The 23,987-nt window shown below is 34.7% G+C and overlaps 1 protein-coding gene and 1 long non-coding RNA gene across 13 annotated transcripts in view; both read left to right on the top strand.

The window, feature by feature from the left end:
* Positions 1 to 9,863: 9,863 nt before the first annotated feature.
* Positions 9,864 to 23,987, top strand: part of LOC125682093 (elongation factor Ts-like) — a 214,259-nt gene continuing 200,135 nt past the window's right edge. For 4 of the 12 annotated variants that reach the window (XM_048922503.2, XM_056154428.1, XM_056154431.1 and 1 more), the window contains exons 1-3: positions 9,877 to 9,996; positions 13,006 to 13,112; positions 13,820 to 13,922. Coding sequence is in view for 4 of the 12 variants with exons in the window: in XM_056154426.1 (XP_056010401.1) it covers positions 9,990 to 9,996 (7 nt within the window). In the remaining 8 variants the exon portion in view is untranslated. Of the gene's footprint in view, positions 9,997 to 13,005; positions 13,113 to 13,660; positions 13,923 to 23,987 lie in introns of those variants that run through there. The other 8 variants (XM_056154426.1, XM_056154427.1, XM_048922496.2 and 5 more) reach the window with 5 other exon arrangements.
* On the top strand, positions 13,933 to 16,347 carry LOC125682136 (uncharacterized). The gene is made up of 2 exons (XR_007372449.2): positions 13,933 to 15,651; positions 16,101 to 16,347. It is a non-coding gene; the product is annotated as an uncharacterized LOC125682136 (long non-coding RNA).

Here is a 23,987-nt window from a genome sequence, read left to right as displayed (position 1 = left end):
TCAGTATCTTCTTTATAGAATTCCCAGAAAAAGTTATATGATTCGTGTTTAATAGGTCACAAACAGTTATCACAATAAGTTTGATGTCATTCTAACAACTATTAAGAGAGAAATCATGCAAAAATCGTTATCCGGGACTTTCGGTCGTACTACATTTACCGCTTACCCCGATTGGTTGATTGAAATACATGACCTTCACCTACATAATACATGACCTTCACCTACATTGCAGTTTGGTAAAATCACAGACATTATATAACAGTTATATGTCTATGGTAAAATTAAGTCCCGTTGAGACCAAGTTTTGTGGTAAAAGTTACCGATGTAATTATAAAGAATTATAAACAAAATAAAAAACACTACCAAAAATAAAAGAAAATCATCTACTGTGCAAAAACGAAAACATAAAATGCCATTGAATCACGAAATCAACGACAACAACCGAATTTCCTAACTGTCCGAAGTTATAATCATGGCCGTAGGAACCGGAAGGGGGGGGGGGTGCCCTCCCCCGAATATTTTTCAAAAAAAAAAAAAAATTCATATAGTGAAATGCACATATAGTGTAATGTATAATTATTTTTAAGCAGAAAGTTCATTTAATTCAATGAGACTCAGAGTAATGCAGTGTGACTGTCCTTTAGCTTAAATAAAAAAAAAAATTATGAAAAGCACTTAATGCCTTAACATTTCTTAGGGCATCATCCAAAAGGTCGTAATCATGAGGTAATGGTTCGGTTCTCGTTCCCAGCTCCGCATCTGGCGTCAAACCTATGATATGTAGTGACTGTTCCTTTGCCAAGTGCCCGGCACTAGTGTCGTTTAAAATCCTTTACCGGTATTTGTTGACGACTCATACGAGTGAAAAAATCTCGCAAGGGACGACTGATCAAAAGGTATCTAATATGTGTGACCTTGACCAACTTTCAAGGTCTAATAATTAATTAGATAGCTTGTTCATAGAAACTTCGTCTTGATACAAAAATGTCTATGCCCAACTGCCCTAATACCAGTTCAACGTTTGTATATATCTAAAATCTTTTTGTAAAGCTAATATGATGAATTGTTGACTTTTTTATCGTCACAGTTTTTATGGTAAAGGTAAACCCGACAATGTGTGAAGTACTATTTATCAGTGACGTAACACCCCCAATGTGACGTAGGTCATGACGTGTAACAAATTTTTCAAAGCTTGTAAAGTCTCAGGCTGTCAAGACCTGTTTCATTCTTGGTCCAAGAGTAGACACTATCGTATCAGTGTAAGATCAACCTTCCGCACAAGTTTTAACTTTGATTATATTTCACAATGTATGCCCAGACGGACGAAAGAAAGGCATTTTTCGAAAAAGTGCACGAAGAAGCAAGGAATGCAGGAAAAAAGGGATGGGGAGCACTAAGTTTTCTTGTTAGACTCAAAGGACAGATTTATAAGAAATATATATCAGAATTTAATTATAAATTGTTAAATAATCTATTGTGTAACAGAGAATTGCTGAAGAAATGGAAGATAGTAGAAAATGATTTTTGTGTCTTTTGCAGAGATGCTAAAGAAAACAATGAACATCTTATCTTAAAATGTAAAAATGTTTCTCATATATGGGACATTGTTAAACAAATTTTAAAATTTGATATATCGTGGAAAACAATTGTGATAGGATTTCACTATGAAAACAATGAAAAGACACTCTTTTTGAATAGCATAATATCTCTTATTGCCTGTAAAATATACAAGTATAAAATGTATTGTAGATTAGATAACAAAGACGAAAAACCTCAAGAAATATGTAATCACATAAAAAGTAAATTGAATTTTTATACAGAAGTGTACACAAACATTCAGGATAAAAAATATGCTAAAGTTATGAAAGCAATTAAAGACAAATTGTAATTTATACACCTTTGCAGGTATGACTTTTTATAATATGAAACCTCTGACAAATATCTGTCTATGCACATTTTTAACTATGCTCAATGTGAGTTTATTTTGAACAATTTGAATTGATTACAAACAACTATATTTCTATATCAAATAAAATTTTGTAATAAACCTTTTATATACTGGTATTTTGCAAAAAGTTCCCACTATGAGGAGGGGTCCTGTCCTCATATAGTGCTGCCATGGGGGTTGTGATATGAACTTTTGAATTGTTAACCCCGCATATGGCAGTTTCAGGTTCTTTATGTACATAATTATATTGTTGTGTTGTTGGTTTTTCCGTAAAAATAAGAACCTTTTTTGCCATAACATGTCAATAAATTTTGTTATATAACAGTATATTTATATGTGTGTGTGTTTGTATGTATGCATATATGTTTGTGTTTTCTATATGTAGAAATTTATATGTATAAATTTATATATATGTATATGTATGCCTATATACATCTAATCCAAGGGGCCCCTGGCACCCTAGGTAAAGATTATAAGGGGGTCTCTGCGGAGACTTTACCCCGAAATAGTAATGTATTTTGGAATTAAAGACTGATATATGTGGGGGAAAAAAAAATTTATAAGAAATATCCGCTTCCAACAAGCATACCCAAGATCCCAACTTCGAATATTCGAAAAGATGCTGTTTCCTCAGAGCTTTATCCAAATGATGCTCCTTCTGAGCTTATCCCGATTCAGATATATGGTGATGGGAATTGTTTATTCAGAACTCTCTCTTTTTTTGTGTTTGGACATGAGGACAATTTTAAGGAGGTATGCTACACCAGAGAAATTTGATGTAGATGAAAAGTGTAGGAAAATATTTTGAATTTTCAAATTTTCAAATTTACTTTATTTTGTCAAAAAATACAGTTTTAGTAGAAGGTAATCTGAAAAAAATTTAAAACCTGCGACCTACAGTTCAGCAGTCGGTATTCTTTTTTTTTTTTTTTTTTTATCTTTTATTGATCAACAAACAATTTACACAGTCATCACAATGAATATCACAGTTTCAGATTTGGTTTAACATTTTACAATAAAACCATGTTAAAAGATAAACAGTAATATCCCATCTGTTTCTTTCAATAGCGGATTGTTCCTCAAAAACTTTTCAAAAAACATCTTTCTGTTGTTTTTCTCAATACACAAATAATGGTAATTGTAATAAATATAATGTCTAAGCAAATATTTGCAAAAACTTGTCAAATGTATTCTTTTCTTAGTTTGCAACAATAGTTGTCTCCTTCTGTAAATTGTGAATCTACATAATGACAGAAAAAAATTAACAAAAAATGTGTTAACATTTTTCATAACATTTGGAAAAGCAGTCATAAATATTTCATCAAAATCTAAAACATTGTATACACTATTTTCACAATCTTTCAACAATGTTTCCAAATGATATATAATAAACTCGCTTTTGAAATCTTGTATTTCTGTGCAATATACAAACATATGTATTAAATCTTCACGTTCTACCGAACAAAGTGGACATTTGTTTGAATCTGTTTTACCAATTTTAAACAATTTTTCATACGTAAAAATTGCATTGTGAAAAATTTTAAAATCAAGCTCCACAACATCAGGAGGTTTTCCACTTTCTTTAAGTACAATCCATCTATTGTCAAGCATCTTTGTATCTTTTGTTTTAAATTTCTCTGACCAATATTGGTTTGACTTTGGAGGATTAAACACTTTTTGAATCAACAATTTGTAAAATATTTTTACAGTGCATGAAGAAAAATCATACTTTGTATTTTCGACACAAAGTGAAAAAATTGGTAAACATGCTTCTTTTTTATAAACATTGTGCTGAATAACATTTTCCCATTCTTTTGGAATAATCGATAATAATGTTGAGTAATCATTTTTGATGCGTTTTGCACTAATTTCAGTATCACATTCATGTATCATTTCTACAATAAAAGATGCAGGTAAAAATCCAGGTATCACTTCATATGAAATGTCTCTGATATGTGTGATCCCCGCTTTTATGAAATGTTTCCACAATAGTGTCTTGTTTTGATTGACAATTTTGGGATTAAAAAACAAACAGTAATTAAACACATCATTTGTACTTTCATTGTACTCAATATTATCCTTCACAGCATACCAAGCACTAAACATTTCTGTATAGAACAAAGGTAAACATTGTAAATCTTTTTTGTTCAACTGTAGTAAAAACATTTCCACTCCTCCTTTCAAATCACATATTCTTGATAAAAAATAGTTAAGAAAATATTTCCATGCAAGATGTTTTCTTGTGCAAAGATACTTAGCTAAAAATTTTAATCGAAAAGAAAGCATTTTCAAATAAATATCATCCATTTTTAAACCTCCATTTTCTTTTTCTCCGACAATTGTCTTATATGACACTAAATGTGTACCATAACTCCAAAGAAAATTAATACATTCTTTCTGAATCGAATCTCTAGCCCAAAATGGAATAGAAATTACAGACAAAGAATACCATAATTTAGACATAAGTAATGTATTAATAACATTAACTCTTCCTTGTATTGTCAACAATCTTTGTCTCCACATATTAAGAACTTGCTTGATATTTTGAACTTTGCTTCTCCAGTTCAGATTTTCACATTCCAATTTGTTTTTACCAAAATAAACTCCAAGAACTTTCATGACATTTGTTTCTGTTATATTGAGAAGTTTTTTATCATCTAGTAACAATTTTCCTGTCCCTATACACATAACTTCAGATTTTTGTACATTGATTCTGGCACCAGACGCTCTTCCATATAATTCAAAAACATTCAGTATTTCAAAAATAGACTTTTTATCACATACTGAGATCGTTGTATCATCTGCATGTTGAAAAACTAATGCTGTTTTATCACACATAGGAATATCTATTCCTCTAATAAATTTGTTACATTTAATTGCACAATTCAAAGGTTCTGAACATAACACATATAACAAAGCAGATATTGGACAACCTTGTCTAACAGAGTTTCGAACTGGAAAATATTTTGTCAAATGACCATTGTTTTTAACACTGCTATAGATATCTGTATAAAATATTTTAACCCATTTTCTAAAATAATCTCCAAAACCATATACTTGTAACACATCTAATAAATATTCATGACTAACTCTATCAAACGCCTTTTCTTGGTCAATTTTTACGATATAGCCTTCCATTTGATCCATTTCAACCATTTCTATGATATCTCTTATGCTTACTAAAGTATCTGCAATATCTCTTCCAACAATACAACATGTTTGATCATTAGAAATAACATTTGGTAACACCTGTTTGAGTCTATTTGACATTATTCTTGCTATTATTTTGTAGTCAACATTTAAAAGACTAATTGGTCTCCAGTTTTTTAACAACCTCTTATCACCTTTCTTCTTGTATAATAACGTTATGTTACCCATCTTCATAGAATGTGACAATGTTTCTTGCTTTTCTATTTCTAAAAATAATTTGTACAATATAGTTTTCAAATGAGGTAAAAACTTCCTATAAAATTCAACAGTCAATCCATCAGGACCAGGACTCTTATTCCTGGCCATTTCTTTCACAGCTTGTTCTATTTCATTAACATCAATGTACTTATCACACAATTCTGCATCATTCACATCAAGCTTTGTATTAACTAATGATAACAACTGGTTTTTACTATCACAATCAATAGTTACACATGAATACAATTTGGAATAAAAATCATATTGCAGATTTAAAATAGAATCTGCATTTTCCATAACTTCTCCACTCTCATCCACTAATTCTTTAATAGTATTTGATTCTTGTCTACTCTTTTCTAAATTCAAGAAAAATTTCGTACACTTATCCGATTCATTGGCCCACTTTGCTTTAGATCTTAGTATAGCACCTCTACATTTTTCATTTTCAAATTCACTAAGATCTGTTTTCAACTTTTCATAATTTTCAATATTAATACTATCGCCATCAGCAATTCTTTCTGACAATCTTTGTAAACTATTTTGAATTCTGTAATACTCCCTGTTTCTTTCTCTTGCTCTATTCTGACTATAACTTTGTGACAATTTTTTGATTTTGTACTTTAGATTATCCCACCATACCAAAATTGATTGCTCAAATAATATGCACTGTTTTTCGTTTTCAATTACTTCTTGAACTTTGTTTACATAATATTCGTCATTCAAAAGTAAATTGTTATGTATCCAAACACCTGGACCTCTTTCAGACACATCTGTATTGAAATTCATAACAATCATCGTTATAACAAAAGTCGGTATTCTAACCTACTGAGCTACTCTGCTAGGTATTTAAATAGAAAAGGAAAAGTCAAATATTGCTGATATCGATTTTGTCATCCATGTTTTTAAAGGAAGTCAGCCATTATGACGATGTAGAGTACTACCTTAAGGAAATGAGGGTACGAATTGTGTTTGAACTTGTTTCAAACCTGAAGCGCTACACGAATGAAAACACTTTTGTGACCATGTCCACAAACAAAAGTTCACTTCAATATGTCTTTGAAAGTTCCCTGTCAGAAGAGTGTTTAATTACTGGTGATTTGATTGCTTCGTTACAAAAGGAAACAATAAAAACAACCCAGAACGGTTACTATTCAAGCCTTTTACATATGTTCGTAGCTTCTAACGTTTTGCAGAAACCAATCATGTCGATTTTCCCCGAGGTGCAAAACCCTGGTGTAAACAGACAAGATCATAATCAGCTTATTGTTCCTCTTGACCGTGCTGATGCTAAAGAATATCAGGATTATCCACATCATGTGGACTCAAACAATTGCTACAAAAATAGATGGTTGGACACCTAATCATTTTGTTGCCTGTATTCACAAGCATGAGGAACCTCTTTCAAAGCGTTCGAGCTTATCCTTTGAGGATTCTGAACCTCATCGCTCATTTGAACCAACACAATCACAAGATAGTCCTTCCCCACTCTTGGAGTCTAACACAAATGAGGAGTCTATTGAAACAGGTAAATTGGGGGAAACTGCAAACAAAGAAACAGACAAACATGTTAAGGTTGCTTCCTTTATTGATTCTTCTTCTTCTTAAGAAGATGATATCTCAGAAATACCAGTTCAAAAGGCCCAGGTTGTACATGAAAAATGGCATACACCAGAGATCGGTAGTACCCCAAATCAGCCACGGAATATTTTCTTTCCAACAAATAAGTTTGGTAAAAAGATGAGATCTTTCAATGCCTCCTGTTTTGATCGGTGGTCTTGGTTACATTATGTAGAAATCAAAGATGTTGTATTCTGTTTTCCTTGCATAAAATCATTTCATCAGAAGACCCTCAGTTGTCACAAGAAAGAAAAAGCTTTCATATCAAGTGGTTTTAAAAACTGGAAAAAGGCAACCACAAAATTCGCCGCACACGAGAAAAGTGATTGCCATAAAGAGGCAATGGAAAAGGAGTTTACGATAAAGGAGGAAGTTAAAGATGTTGGAGAATGTCTTTCAAAGACGCACGAAGTCGAGAAGAAGTCTAACAGAGAGAATTTGCTTAAAATCACAAACATTTTGAAGTTTCTTGCTCGACAAGGAATTGCTCTTCGGGGTGACAAAGACGAGAAAAACTCGAACTTTAATCAACTTCTCATGCTAGAGGCTAAACGCGACCCCCAGCATCAGGAATGGCTACAACGCAAGACAAATAAGTATGTTGCTCCAGATACACAAAATGAAATTTTGCAGGTGATGGGGTTGCAGGTTTTGCGACAAATTGTTGCTTCCATCAAATCGTCTGAATTCTTTTCAATAATGGCAGACGAAACACGAGATATTTCCAACAAAGAGCAACTTGTTTTATGCATTCGATGGGTTGATCAAAATTTTACCGCTCTTGAAGATTTATGAGGGATGTACTGTCTTTCTGACATTGGGGCTAATTCAATAACCCTAGCAATTAAAGATGCCCTTTTGAGGTTCGATCTGCCTATCAACAAAGTACGAGGTCAGTGTTATGACATGGCTGCTTCTATGGCTGGTTCAAAGACAGGTGTTGCAACACAAATTCACGCACTTGAACCCAGAGCCCTAGCTTTACATACACTGTTATGGTCATGCTCTTAACCTAGCTTGCAGTGATTCTATTAAGGGATGTAAGTTGCTTAGAGACACCCTGGACATTGCAAAGGATATAACAAAGTTGATTAAAGAATCTCCAAGAAGGGAGATGATTTTCAATACATTAAAAAATGCCCAAAATCTAGAGAAAACGTCAGCGGGAATAAGGGTTTTGTGTCCCACAAGATGGACAATAAAAGCCGACACATTTTTGAGCATTTTGTCAAACTATGAAATTCTAAGAAATGTTTGGGATGAAAGCCTCCAATACGTGCGTGAGGTAGAAATGAGAAACAGAATTAGGGGAATGGCTGCTTATATGTGCAGGTTTGATTTCTTCTTTGGTTGTTTACTGAGTGAAAATCTTTTACGTTATAGTGATAATTTGGCAAGGGCTCTGCAGGCTCCAAATCTCTCGGCGAGTGATGGTCAAAAAATGACATCAACGACAATGAGTGCTTTGCAAAGTCTTCGAAATGAGACAATCTTCACTCAGTTTTACGAGGAAGTTGTTGAAAAGGCAAAACAGATGAACATCGATGATCCTGTTCTTCCTAGAAAACGCAAAATTCCTCGTAAACTTGATGATGGGACAGCAGCACATACTTTTTCATCGTGTGCAGATATGTATAGGAAAGATTTCTACGAGGCATTAGATCTGCTTTTAGTTGACATAAAGTCTAGATTTGACCAACCAGGTTACAAAGCTTATGTTAATCTTGAAAACCTCGTAATTAAGGCTTGCACAGGTCAAACGTTTGAAGAAGAATTCAATTTTGTCACGACCCTATATAATACAGATTTGAAGCCAAAGGATCTTCACTGCCAGCTTATAATGTTAAAGACTGTTTTGCCAAAAGACTTTACGCCAGATATACCAAGTGTGGTTGAATTTTTCAGACATTCAAATGAAAAAAGTCTGTTTGCCGAGATCCTCAAAATTCTCAAACTAATTTTGGTACTTCCTGCAACCAATGCTACCAGTGAGCGCTCATTCAGCGCCTTGAAAAGATTGAAAACATCATTGAGATCAACTATGAGCCAAATACGAACAAACAATTTGCTTTTATTGCATGTTCATAAAAATGAGACTGATGAACTGAATCCAGAAAAAATAGTTGAGGAGTTCGTAAGTGAAAGTGAACACAGACTGGCGATTTTTGGAAAGTTTACCGAGTACTAAATACCTTATGACTCAGAAATGATTGATAACAAAATGATAAAGATATAAACAAAAACAAAAAAGATTTTAAAAAATCCTTAACACCCCCCCTCCAAAAAAAACTTAAAATTAAAGTTGAGGGGTTTTCTGGGAAACTAATTAGATTCTATGTACATAATTAGATTTATGTACATGACGTACACCTCAATGCTTGTACATATTTATGCAGTTATCTTTTTACTAATGGTTTTGTCGATATCACTTTTTTGTCGTAAATTACTTTGGTGTGGTGCCCCCCCCCCCCCAAAGTGAAATTGCTTCCTACGGGCCTGTATAACACCACCGTCCGAAGTTACAACCTTCTACCTAACTGTGTTTAAGTGTTAATATGTGGCATATAAATGGCAGGACAAAAATCCGAAAAAACCCCGAGAGCACAATTTAGAATGTTCGTTGAATCAACAATATGCAATACTGTCCGATATATCAACACTCTCCCCTATGATATCTAACTTCAGAGACCTAAAATTTGTTTTATAATAGGCCTATCTATGCTAAATCGTGTAAAAATATGCATGAAAAAACTTCCCTTTTTTCTTACTTAAGTAATTAATCATTTATCATATCTTTAATAAAAAGATTTGGGGGGCCAACTAAGCAAAATGGGCGGGATCGACAAGGGGACGGACCATGCAGTCGATCCGACTAGGGACGAATCAACCGTGGGACGGATCGACCTAACACCTGTGCGATTGGCTAGTCTCCTTCGAACTACAGTAGAAGTAAACGAAGTTGTAAGAAGCGTAGCTGTGTTTTTGTGACGACTAAACGTTATATCGTAGAAGTAACATGGGGCGTAAGTGAATTTTTCCATGTAAAGCTAGGTTGTCACGGTTAATTCTCGTTTTGTTACACTGCAGATCTCAATTTGGTGATGTCGCATGGTAATCCGAGATTCCTCTGACTCTTACTCCCGCTTTTATGTTGTGCACATGCCACAATATAAAAGCGGGGATAAGAGTCAGAGGAATCTCAGATTAGTCGCAGGGGTGGGAGAGCACAGATCCTAAAGGGACATGGAGTGAAATTTTCAAATTTTATTTGTCCATTTTTGATATTTAGAATGCTTCAATAAGGCAGGGTTTGACACTAAGGCACGTCCGACCGACCGAGTCTACTAAATGATAGGTCCGGTCGGGTAAAATGTCGATTTACTAGTCCGACTGGTCGTGTTGAAAAAATAAACAAGAAACTTTATTTTAAACCATAAGATATCTTATTTTCAACTTATAACCATTTTCGTTGTTGACACATGTGCGGGAATGTCTCGACTTCTCGTCCTCAAGGAAGGATGTTCAGAGAAAAAAAAAGGAGTAGGTTGGGAAGAAACAAAGTAGGGCTTATGAAAAAGAAATTTTAAAAAAGCGGTTAAGGTCATTTTATTCTAACAAAAGACTAAAGAATTTCCGTGCCGAGTAGAATTTAAAGAAACAGTAAATGCATTTGAAAATAAAAGCATCAAATTGAATGACAAGACTAAAGATGTTTTTGAGACAATTAAGTACGTTTGTCATTTGAATTGAGTACTTAAATATGGAGAAACCATCAGGGTTTCTTTTCTCTGGAAAGTTTGTCAGGGCTAGTGGATGTAAGGTCAGGTCTAGTAAATATCATTTGAAGTAGCCCGACTGGTCTAGTACTCAAGAAAGTAAATGTCAAACCCTGTAAGGTATTGCTAACGGTACATAGAATTACCGCTAATCACCGAAATTACCAAAGAAATGACCGAAATTACCAATAACGGGGTCGAAATTACCTCAGTGTATGTTCATCTATATACCATCTAGTCACACATCAAATTTCATGAAGATTGGTAACGATTTAAAGGAGTTATGGCGGTCCATGGAATTACCGGAAACACCGTAAACACCAGGTAATTCCTGAAAACACCAATGAAAGTACCGAAAACACCAATGTATTATCAAAAAACACCTCTAGGATGATAGTTCATGCCTGTAAATACATATATCCAAAGTGTCATTCATATTGAAGGAGAATTGAATGAGCTATGGCTAATTTTATGTCTTGTATTTCAGACTGCATTTATCGGCGCCATTGGCGAATTCAAATTCGACATGACTATGATTTATGTATTTTAACAAGCATAAATCCAAAATAAAAGTTATATTTATTAACCCAATATCACTGGAGAGAGAGAGAGAGAGAGAGAGAGACGCAGTTAAAATTTCGAATGCAAGCATGCACTTTCACTTATATATGTGCCTTAGGGCCGATTTGCATTTAGTCCACAGGCAATTGCATCGCTTGGGGTCGAATTTACTATATAAAACTCTTTATATAATAAATTCCACCCCCAAGCGATGCAATTGCCTGTGATTTAGTCAACCAAAAAAAAAAATATTCACAAAATTGTTTTCTAAAGTGTTTAATTTTGATTACAGAGAATATCCTAATTCCGTATTACTACTACGATTTACATTTTAAAAAGTGATATTGGGCATGATCACTGGGGGTCAAAGTGCAGTCTGATTAAAATCAGACCCTATAAACTCACTATCATATCGTTGATATGATAATGAGTATGGGGTCTGATTTTAACTCAGACTGGGTCAAAGTGATATCGGTAACTGCAGTTACGGACATCCAAAAAATGGATGACGCTAATTCAGCTTAAAGTCATTATCGTTGATTTTGTGATCATAAATTATTATTCTCTCGTGCTTTATGTTTTCATTGATATGTCATTGGATATAGAAATAAAGTACACAGCAGCTTTTTTATGCATTAATCCCTAATTGAAGAAATCCACTGAGTAAAGTGTAAAATACGATGTCCGTAACTGATAGGAAAACCAATATTTATACACAGGTCATTGTTATAGTCATAGATCATAGTCCCGCTAACCCGACAAACATTTTTGAAAAAAAAAGTTATTGAATGACGAAGTATGACCAAACTGCAGATTAAACTTTATAGAGCCCCGTGCTAACATAACTTATATTTTTTAATATATCAGAAGGGGCATGTTGCCGGTTAATTTGTGTAAAATTCTTGACAAGCAATAAGATAACAACAAAAAATGGTGCTTGAATTGTCCGATTATGAAAACCTTAGATTGTGTACATGTGGGGGGGGGGGGGTAGTTTTCATCCGCTCAAACTGTCTCAGTTTCCCCTTCTGACTTCAATTTCTTAAATCGTGCAGTGGGTAGGTCGCTACAAGGATAACTTTCAAGCTTTCATATTACACACTCCGATTCTACGTGCCTGTAATCAATATTTAAGGATGTAAAACCTCGATGTCAAATGCAACTAGTTCATGAAAAAAAGACTAATATTAATATAAACAAAAATGACTTAAACGATTTGCATTTGAGTTGCTTCTATTCATATACGCTATCGATTATCAAAAGTTTTAATTTCTATATGAAATCATTTTTAATTTAGATGTATTGAATAATGAAAGCAACATCGAGAGAGAGAACATCGGTAATTATTGATTATAATATACATGTATGTATGCAGATACAGGAAGTTTAAAAAGTTCAGTATAAATCATGTATGTACAATTTCTTTGTGATTAATTATCCATCCCTTTTCATTCTAATAATTCTTTTTATTTCCCAATTTGTTTTCTTTACATGTTAAATTTTACGGCTGTTAAGAGTCCGGGTTAGGACTAATGAAGGAGTGCCCCCCCCCCCCCCCCCTCTTTCTAAATCGATGTTACGTGCTAAGCTGTCTATCTCCCTCTCAGTCTAAAATAAATACAAGCTATACTACAACTTCATTGGATTTACCGGTACTGGATAATTTTTCGATATAACCTTTTTTTTCCATCTTAGCTAGCCAAGATTATTCGTCCACAAAGGCACAGTTGACCCAAAATCCATAGCTAGCCGAGATGAGATGAATTTTACCCCCGTATTATGTTATAACTGACCAAAACCTAGTAAGTTTGTTTTACAACTTTCATTCAGAAGACGGGCAAGTTTGTGAGTCACTATAAATAAACGAGAAAACGTCTGCATTTTTATTTCAATCGTTGTCAATTGAATGTTTTGTGATATTTCAAGACTACATGTAACAGGGGCGGATCCAGGAATTGCGGTTATGGGGGGCGCCACTTTATGAGGCAGGGGATCTGGGGGCCGCCTTGAGGTGGGGGCCCAGGGGGCGACGACCCCGGATTTTACAGATTTTATAGGGCTTGAAATATATCTCCTATCTAAGTCATTTATACTATTTTCCATCATTTCTAATAAGGTGAAATTAGTAAAATGTTGCAAATTTTAAGGATTTTTGGAAAAAGTCAAGCTCTCCCAATAAAATAATTCAAGAAATCAAAATATTTTGTCATTTATTTCTCCGGGAGTGGAAGATATTATTGCTTCTTTTATTGTTTAGTACATCTATCTAAACAAACAAGATACCACGATTTACCTTAAATTTGAAAATGCGCCCCCCCCCCCCTTTAAATCCGCCACTGTGTAAACATGTATATAGCAGATCTAAATCACCTTTTTAATTACAAAGGAAACCATACATTAAAGAAACCCCACTGTTTATGGTACACATTTCTTTGAGCTGCTATTTATCAAATTGAAATTACTGGCATGTGATTGTCGTTGTTCATGACCCCTCTTTTATTTGGTAAAGTTGTGCTGTACGTGCAGTGAAACAATGTACCGACGAGTGGTGGAAATAACACAGTTGTTTGTATACAGGATGTCGAGAATTTGGGCCGGCGTTTCATAAAAAGGTGTGAACGTTTGCAGGGAAGTCTGATAAATAATGTATTTGGATAAGGTTTGCTTTTGATTTATATTTCACATTTATATGTAGGTATTTGCAGACGAATTGTGGAATCTTATCATGTTTGTGAAATAAAGTGAGAAATTGAATATTGACTTTTAAAAGACACAGAAATACAGAATTGATATGTACAAAGAAGTTGCTATAAATTAATGATCTTATATGTGATGAAAATTATCCATAAATTATATATAACCAATTAAAAAAAACCTCCCAAAGCTTCAATTTGAATTTACCGCCGGAAACAACATTCTGATTGGCTAACATGGACGCCAATGTCGCTGATAAATGCAGTCTGAAATACAAGATATAAAATTAGCCATAGCTCATTCAATTCTCCTTCAATATGAATGACACTTTGGATATATGTATTTACAGGCATGAACTATCATCCTAGAGGTGTTTTTTGATAATACATTGGTGTTTTCGATACTTTTATTGGTGTTTTCGGGAATTACCTGGTGTTTACGGTGTTTCTGGTAATTCCACGGACCCGGAGTTATGGTCATTAAACCGACTAATATGAAGCGTAAATTTATACGAGTTATTTCCCATGTTTTATATATCGTATTCATGGTATTGATTTATACAATATAATGTGATAAATAGATAAAATAAAATATTTGTCCTGATTCGAATTTTATATTGCCAGTTGGAATTTACTGGCTATTTATAGTTCACTTACTGAGTACCTGTCAGTAAAGGGAAGTAACTCAGATTCACACGTCACAATAATCAGTTTTATGGAAACAATTCCTTCAAATCGTTACCAATCTTCATGAAATTTGATGTGTGACTAGATGGTATATAGATGAACATATACTGAGGTAATTTCTGTCCCTTTAATGGTCATTTCGGTAATTTCTTTGGTAATTTCGGTGATTAGCGGTAATTTTGGTGATTCTATGCACTCTATTGCTAATGGTCAGCAAAAATTTGAATGTCAACTGTTGTCGAGGTACATGGGAGATACAGAGCTCACTCATGTAAACACTTGGCTCGTGCCATGTGTTTGTTTTACATAGGTTAAGTGATGGGCAATCGGGGAAAAAATAATAATCGATGATCGGATTAATCGGATGCACCTTTTTGATTGATTAATCGAAAAATAATCGAATTTTATTCATTTCAAATTTATGGCATAAGTATATCAAATTTACTTTATTTTTTACCCTAAATATTAAGTTAATTAGAACTAGTTCTAATTGTAACGGGGACCGTTACATATGTTCCCCAAACCTCCCCCAATTAAAAAGTGATGTCATTGTAAACCTATAGCAAAAATTCATTTTTATCTTAGTCTTTAATTACACGTAGTGCGTTTAATATGGTCATTTCAGTACCAAGAAATGAAAGAAAGTAATGCACGTGCATATACGCGCACACGTGTATGATTCTGCACTTTTGTTGATGTCATTCAACAGCAGGGCTCGCGCTGCCCATGGCATTTGTCGCATTTTGCGATTTTTCAGAAAAAAATGCGACACGGACATTTCGTATTTTAGTATTCGCGCGCCATTTTGAATTTCAGCTGTTTGCATCCAAACAGCCTTAGGGCTGTTTTACCTTACCTGTGCAGAATGTGGATACCCTGTCGCATGGGAACAATAAGACTTAGGGGCGTCTTGTTTATTTAGCAGTTTACACGAAACAAAGGGTTGATCCTCTATGTGCAGGTAGGTGTGAATGGAATGAACTTTGCGCGTGCCAGTTGCCTACAGTACATATCGTAAATATAGAGATACCCCGAGTCATTACTGGGGAGCTATCTGTTTTGTACTGGATGGAATAAAAAGCGTGTGATTGTGCACACAAGCTAGTCAATGGAAGATACTTCCGTGTTAATAAAAATATTTAAAATTTAATTTGTCGGTTCATCACAGTACAAAAGCGATTTCATCTAGAAAGGTAAACTAGAATGTTTAGCTATATTTTCTAATCCATTTGACGTTAGTATAGTGTATAAATAGAGGAATGTTGGGAAATTGCATTATTCTTTAGGTCTTTAGTTTGATCTATTTAGAAAATGGCCATGAGGAAACGCAAAACAGTAGGTTCTTTTGAAATTGCTATCCTGTCATCTTTTGACTTCACATCATCTTAAGCCATTTAAAATTTGTTTCAGACTTCATGAAGTCCCTTCTCCTCTACATGATGAGATTCACCAAAGGACCACTTTGTCATTCTGGATTTCAAGATGAAAACAGGATTATTCAGTGAAAATGTGATGTGAAACTATGATCATGTGTTATGTATTACAGTAATCAATTTTCAGTAACTTTGTCATCAGTGACTTTTTCTAGACTGCAAATTTAATGAGTAATATATGTCATTTACACTACTAAAATGATTAATAAACATTTAGAAACTCATTTCTTGTCTTTATTTAATATAGCCAGTTTATATGCTATGAAATACTCCTATTTTTTTCTGGTATGAAATAGAATTGAGTCAACTTAATAGCCAAAAACAATATTTAGAAATAAAACCATGATTGTGCTGCAATGTCATCAGACTGACTAAAAAGCAATGTGCTGAAATACAATCGATTTTCACAATATCCTAATAATTATAGTGATTTGTGATAAAAGCTAAACAAAGCTATGTTGTATAAATTGTGTAAGAATAATCAGAGATATGATATGTTGTATATGCCTCTTGAATAATATACATGAAATATAGATCTACAGTAAACGTGTATGAGTCGATGGACGCGCGCCAGGTTGCGACACAAAATTTTGGTCCAGTGTGAGCCCTGTCAACAGGCATTTGTATCATATACCCACAGTATGAATTTCATAACGTTTCCATCAAATATAAGGAAGTTATAGTGATTTTAAAATCGTCCAATCAGAATTCAGAACACGTGCATGCACGTGCTGAGCAGTATTTCTAACTGGGAGAAATTTGGAAGGAATACCAAGACACACCTAGAACCCAAAAAATCAAAAGACTTTGATTAAAAACAAAAACGTTATCGTCCTTTAAAAAATTAAGTTTTGAAAGACGATGCATGCGCATGCGTGTGTGTGTTGGCATTTTTCATTACATCAATATATAGGTATACATATTATCTACCTATGCCATCAATATCAACTCATTCGCTTCATTCATAAGAGAGTTATACACGTTTTAGTATTATCCAATCAAAATGAAGTGCATGCGCATGCAGATTGGTAATTTTCACCATGCAGATCCGTTAAGGATCTCAATACCTACCTATGATATAAATATCAAACCATTTCGATCAACAACAAAGAAGTTAGGCTGATTACAAAGTTAGGATATAAAAATTTGTGATGCGCATGCACGCGCGTGCAGACAAAATGAATATCATTGCATCTACAAATGATACACTATCATCCTACCAAGGTTTCATATCGATCCCGTGTGAATTTCGATTTCGTAAATTTTGTACCAATATTGCAATGCACGTGCGAGCGCGTGCATGCACGTGCGGACAAAATGACTATCGTTCTGCACATCTACAAATGCTATACTATCATCCTGGAAAGTTTCATATTGATACCTTTAGTACTTTCTTAGAACACTCCCGGACAAAAAAGTCCGGAGAAAAATAAGAATAACTAGTTCTAATTGTAACGGGGACCGTTACATATGTCCCCCAAACCTCCCCCAATTAAAAAGTGATGTCCTTGTGAATCTTTAGCAAAGAATGATTTTATTTTAGCCTTTAATTACATGTAGTACGTTCAATATGGTCATTTCAGTACCAAGAAATGAAAGAAAGCGTTGCACGTGCATACACGCGCACGTGTGTATGATTCCGCATTTTTGTTGATGTCGTTCAACAGGCCTTTGTATCATATACCCACAGTATGAATTTCATAACGTTTCCACCAATTATAAGGAAGTTATAGCGATTTTAAAATCGTCCAATCAGAATTCAGCACACGTACATGCACATGCTGAGCAGTAATTCTAACCACAGCAATTTGTAAGGAGTACCAAGACACATCTAAACCCCTAATATCAATCGAATTTGATGAAAAACAAAAACGTTATCGTCCTTTAAAAATTAAACATTTGAAAAACGATGCACGCGTATGCACATGTTGGCATTTTTTGTTATACCAATATATAGATACACATATTTTCTACGTATGCTGTGAATATCTTCTTATTCGCTTCATAAATAAGATAGTTACAAATGTTTTAGTATTATCCAATCAAAATGAAGCGCACGTGCATGCGCGTGCAAATTGGTAATTTTGACCATGCAAATCTGTTAAGGGTCTCAATATCTACCTATGATATGAATATCAACCCATTTCAATGAAGAACAAAAAAGTTAGACAGATTCCAAAGTTAGTGTACAAATTATGTAATGCGTGCACGTGTGGACAAAATAACTATTATTTTTTCCTATTGATTTTGAGGTCACACGGTCAAAGGTCAGTGGTTGAACTATATTTATGCCCCCCTTCAAAGAAGAGGGGCATATTGGTTTGCACCTGTTGGTCGGTTGGTAGACACATGTTGTCCACTCAATATCTTGAGAACCATTCACTTGATGATAATGATATTTCATTTGTGGGTTGGTTATGAGTAGAAGAGGACCCCTATTGTTTTTCAGGTCAAAAGGTCAAAGGTCAAGGGTCAATCTACTCTGGACATAGGAATATATGACTCTCTGCTCAATATCTTGAGAACCTTTTGCTTGAAAGACATCAAACTTGGCACACTGGTACATCCTAAGGAGTAGATGACCCCTATTGATTTTGAGGTCATATGGTCAAAGGTCAAGGGTCCAACTGGGCATAGGAATATACTGACCATTCAATGTCTAGAGAACCCTTTGCTTGACAGACATCAAACTTGGTACACCAGTACATCTTCATTAGGAGAGGGACTTGTAAGTTTTCAGAACTTGTTTGCAATCCTTTTGATTTCATCAATGAAATATGTTCAAAACAAAACAAACAAAACATCTTCAGAAGAAGATGATCCCGATTGATTTTGAGGTCACATGGTCAAATGTCAAGGGTCAAACTGAACATAGGAATATACTGTCCGTTCAATATTTTGAGAACCCTATGCTTGACAAACATCAAACTTGGTACACTGGTACGTCTTCAGGAGAAAATGACCCTTATTAATTTTAAGGTCACATGGTCAAGGGTCAAACTGGACATTGGAATATACTCTCTGCTCAATATCTTGAGAACCCTTTGCTTGACAGACATCAAACTTGGTACACCGTTACTTCTTCAGGAGAAGATGACTCCTATTGATTTTAAGGTCATATGGTCAAAGGTGAAGGGTAAAACTGAACATAGGAATATATTGTCCGTTCACTATCTTGAGAACCCTTTGCTTGACAGACATCAAACTTGGTACACTGGTACATCTTCAGGAGAAGATGACCCATATTGATTTTGAGGTAAAAAGTCATTGTTGAACTGGACATAGTAATATATTGTCTCCTATATTTTAAGAATTATTTGCTTGATTGACACCAAACTTGGTACACTGGTACAGCATAAGGAGTAGGTGACCCCTATTGATTTTTAGGTCACATGGTCAATTCACTCTTGACATAAGAAGATATTGTCTGCTCAATATTTTGAATTGATGATACTACTATCAATTAAATGATATGTGTGTATAACCCTTTTCAATTTTGCACCATGGGGGGCATATGTGTTTTACAAACATCTCTTGTTTTGTGGAGTGTTTGTATGGGTATTGAAGATGTGCACGTGGGATGGATTTTGATTTTCTACAATCTTTTGAAAATTACAGGTTGTTGAACTTAGGCTATTTGGAAATTAATATTCTATGGAGGGTACATAATTTGTCCACCCAACTCCTCCCACAGTTTTCAAGTGAGGACCTTCTTATTTTGTGGAGTGTTTTTATAGGTACTGAAGATGTGGATGTGGGATGGATTTTGATTTTCTACAATTTTGGAGAAAATTACAGGTTGTTGAACTTGGTCTATTTGGAAATTAATATTCTATAGAGGGTACATAATTTGTCCGCCCAACTCCTCCCACAGTTTTCAAGTGAGGACCATCTTATTTTGTGGAGTGTTTGTATCGGTATTGAAGATGTGCATCTGGGGAAGGATTTTGATTTTCTTCCATTTTTGAAAAAATTACAGGTTTTTGAACTTGGTCCATTTTAAGGAAATCTAGATTTTTAAGCTAAGACCCTTTGTTCATATGAAAGTTTGTCACAGCCTCATGATGGCTGATAATACCTGAAGCAAAGTTATACAAATTATAGCACAAGGAAAACACCCTATGTAAGCATTTCACGGGCGTATTATGTACCGTTTGCGGTACTCTTGTTATTACATGCACTTTAGATCGTCGTGTATAACTTTATTCCGATGACTGTCACAGTTAAATTACTCCCCTTTACGGTATGGCGTGCTGTAAACACCATAAAATATTGATGGTTTACTAAAACATTTAAGTCTAAATTTGAATATTTCCCATTGTCCGATTTTGTCAGATTTTTTGTATGTTGTTAACCACGCTTTTGTTGGGTCAGCTCGCGAAACGAGATGCTCCTTGCCATCAACGGCGTGCAGATTTATCGTGTCTCGCTAACTTTCTGTTTATTCTTACACTGACAGCAAATAAATCCCGCGCACAGAGATTTTCAAAAATTTTTCATTTGCTTTTTGAACAGCTTCATTAAGTTTTGAAGACATATCATACATGTATGCTGACATTCTTATAACAATGTAATTTAAATGAGTTCCCTCAATACGTTTAAAGAAACTAAACATAGTGCGCATGAATACATGATGTAAGCAACAGGCGATTGTACTTTTGTTTTATTAAACATCCGACGTACATTTGTATAAATATATCAACATATCAACTACAAAAATAGATTCGTAAATATGAAACAAATGACTGGTAAGTAAATATTTCATAGTGAAGAAAGTAATATCTCGCTTTCTTAGGTTGGAAAAGCATAGTAAATATTTGAAAATGGTATGACTGATCATACTCCCCGTCGAGGCCTCTTCTAAAGTGTGTCTAAACCATGTGACTATTTATGCGGGAATCTACCGGGGTGAGACGAGGAACGCACGTTCAATTTATGTTTTCGCTTTCAGACTTTTCTACAGTCAGATATAGATAATCACATTTGCGGTGATTTACCGTATTTTGCCGAATATATTTAATACGCATCCCTTTTTGCCAAGTTTTGGGGCCTGTAAATTGTGGAAATACCATTGTTCGTGTGTACAATCGCATTTAACTTCACGAGAAATCTTTGTGGAAATAATGCAGGTTCTCAAAAAAGCATGCACTAGAATTTGTATACAGTGCAGCAAATTTGTTTTTAAAGAAAACGGCAATCTTGTCCTTATACACACTACATAGCAGTATTTTCGGGGAAATAATGTTAAATTCAGCAAAGCACGAGAGTTCGTAGCAATAAAGTTTTAACCGACTCGATATTTTCTTTGTTTAAAGTTCATATATATATATATATATATATATATATATATATATATCAGTTAAATAGCCGATGCGAGCGTTCAATGTTTTGTAATCAAAACATCACCCAAGCTTGGAAAAATGACGTACCAAGGTGTGATATAACGACCCCCCCCCTCGGTAATTATAAACGTATCAATAATTAAAGCCAGTAATTTAATTGGTACTAAATGAAGAATTCAAACATAACCCTCTAAAATTTCGCCGCATTTAGATGGGTACATACAACTGTCGTTTACTGCAAAAGGAAAGCTAAAACTCAAAAGTAATCGCATATTCCCAGACCCATGAAAAACGTGCAACATGCAGAAATCTGACAAAATCAAGGACGTGTACACAAAACATGTGCTAGTCACGGTATCATAATATGGCAGTTTTAAAAATTGCACGATGATAAATTTTAATTTTCTGTTTCATAATGATTAGTTACAGGGTGTAAGATAATTTTTTTAAAAACAATTTTACACTTTTAGATAGGTAAACAACGCGGCGAAAAATTATAAGTGCACATTACATTGACTAAAACAAAATGAGTCAAAAACCTTTAGTGGTATGTATAATGTGTCCCTTCACATAATTTTTTTTTAAAAGTGCATATTATATTTGGTTAAATACGAGTATAAATTAATAAGCATAACGCATCATTCCGATTGTAGTTTTTTCTAGAATTATGGAAGCCCATTAATGTCAGTGTAATAGTCAGTATTTACGTTTTTCCGAAGTACGGAAACCCATTTTAGCCATATTTCTAAATTCATGTGACTGTAAGTATATGAGATTCTGTAAACAATTACTTATGCCCCCTTTCAAAGAAGAAAAGGGGGGAGGGGGGGGGGGGGTGTTGCACTTGTCGGTCGGCAGACCACATGTTCGCTCAATATCTTGGGAACCATTCACTTGATTGTTATGATATTTCAAATGTTGGTTGGTTATGAGTAGAAGAGGACCCCTATTGATTTTTAGGTCAAAAGGTGAAAAGTCAGTCCACTATGGACATAGGAATATACTGTCCATTCAATATCTTGAGGACCCTTTGCTTGACAGACATCAAACTTGGTACACTGGTACATCCTAAGGAGTAGATGACCCCTTATGATTCTAAGGTCATATGGTTAAAGGTCAAGGGTCAAAATGGACATAGGAATATCCTATCCACTCAATATCTCGAGAACCCTTTGCTTGACAGACATCAAACTTGTAACACTGGTACATCTTAAGAAGTAGATGACCCCTATTGATTTTGAGGTCACATGGTCAAACTGGACATAGTAATATATTGTCTGCTCTATTTCAAGAATCAGTAGCTTGACTGATACTAAACTTGGTACACTGGTACATGTACATCCTATGGAATAGATGACTCCTATCTATTTTAGGTCACATGGTCAAAGGCCAAGGGTCAGTCCATTCTGGACATAGGAAGATATTGTCCACTCAACATCTTGACTTGCATTGGTTTTATACTATTATCAATTAAATGATGCATGTGTATATTCGTTTACAATTCTGCACCACGTTGGGAGTGGGGGTATTGTTGTATGTTTGTATTGTTTGACAAACATTTCTAGTTATACCCCCCTTCAAAGAAGAGGGGCATATTGGTTTGCACCTGTCGGTCGGTCGGTAGACCACATGTTGTCCGCTCAATATCTTGAGAACCATTCACTTGATGATAATGATATTTCATATGTGGGTTGGTTATGAGTAGAAGAGGACCCCTATTGTTTTTCAGGTCAAAGGTCAAGGGTCAATCTACTCTGTACATAGGAATATAATGTCTGCTCAATATCTTGAGAACCCTTTGCTTGAAAAACATCAAACTTAGCACTCTGGTACATCCTAAGGAGTAGATGACCCCTATTGATTCTGAGATCATATGGTCAAAGGTCATGGGTCAAACTGGGTATAGGAATATACTGACCATTCAATGTCTAGAGAACCCTTTGCTTGACAGACATCAAACTTGGTACACCAGTACATCTTCAGAAGAAGATGACCCCTATTGATTTTGAAGTCAGATGGTCAAAGGTCAAGGGTCAAACTGGACATAGGAATATACTGTCCATTCAATATCTTGAGAACCCTTTGCTTGACAGACAACAAACTTGGCACACTGGTACAACTTCAGAAGAAGATGACCCCTATTGATTTTGAGGTCACTTGTTTAAAGGTCAAGGGTCAAACTGGACATTGGAATATACTGTGTGCTCAATATCTTGAGAACCCTTTGCTTGACAGACATCAAACTTGGTACACTGGTATATCTTAAGGAGAAGATGACTCCTATTGATTTTGAGGTCACATGATCAAAGATCAAGGGTCAAACTAGACATGGAAATATACTGTCTGCTCAGCATCTTGAGAACCCTTTTCTTGACAGACATCATTCTTGGTACACTGATACGTCTTCAGGAGAAGATGACCACTATTGCTTTTGAGATCACATGGGCAAAGGTCAAGGGTCAAACTGGACATAGGAATATACTGTCCGTTCAATATCTTGAGAACCCTTTGCTTGACAGACA

This window comes from Ostrea edulis, chromosome 2, assembly GCF_947568905.1.
Source record: "Ostrea edulis chromosome 2, xbOstEdul1.1, whole genome shotgun sequence".
Lineage (NCBI taxonomy): Eukaryota > Metazoa > Mollusca > Bivalvia > Ostreida > Ostreidae > Ostrea > Ostrea edulis.
Note: the sequence above shows the minus strand (reverse complement) of the source record. Positions and strands in the feature narration are given on the sequence as shown.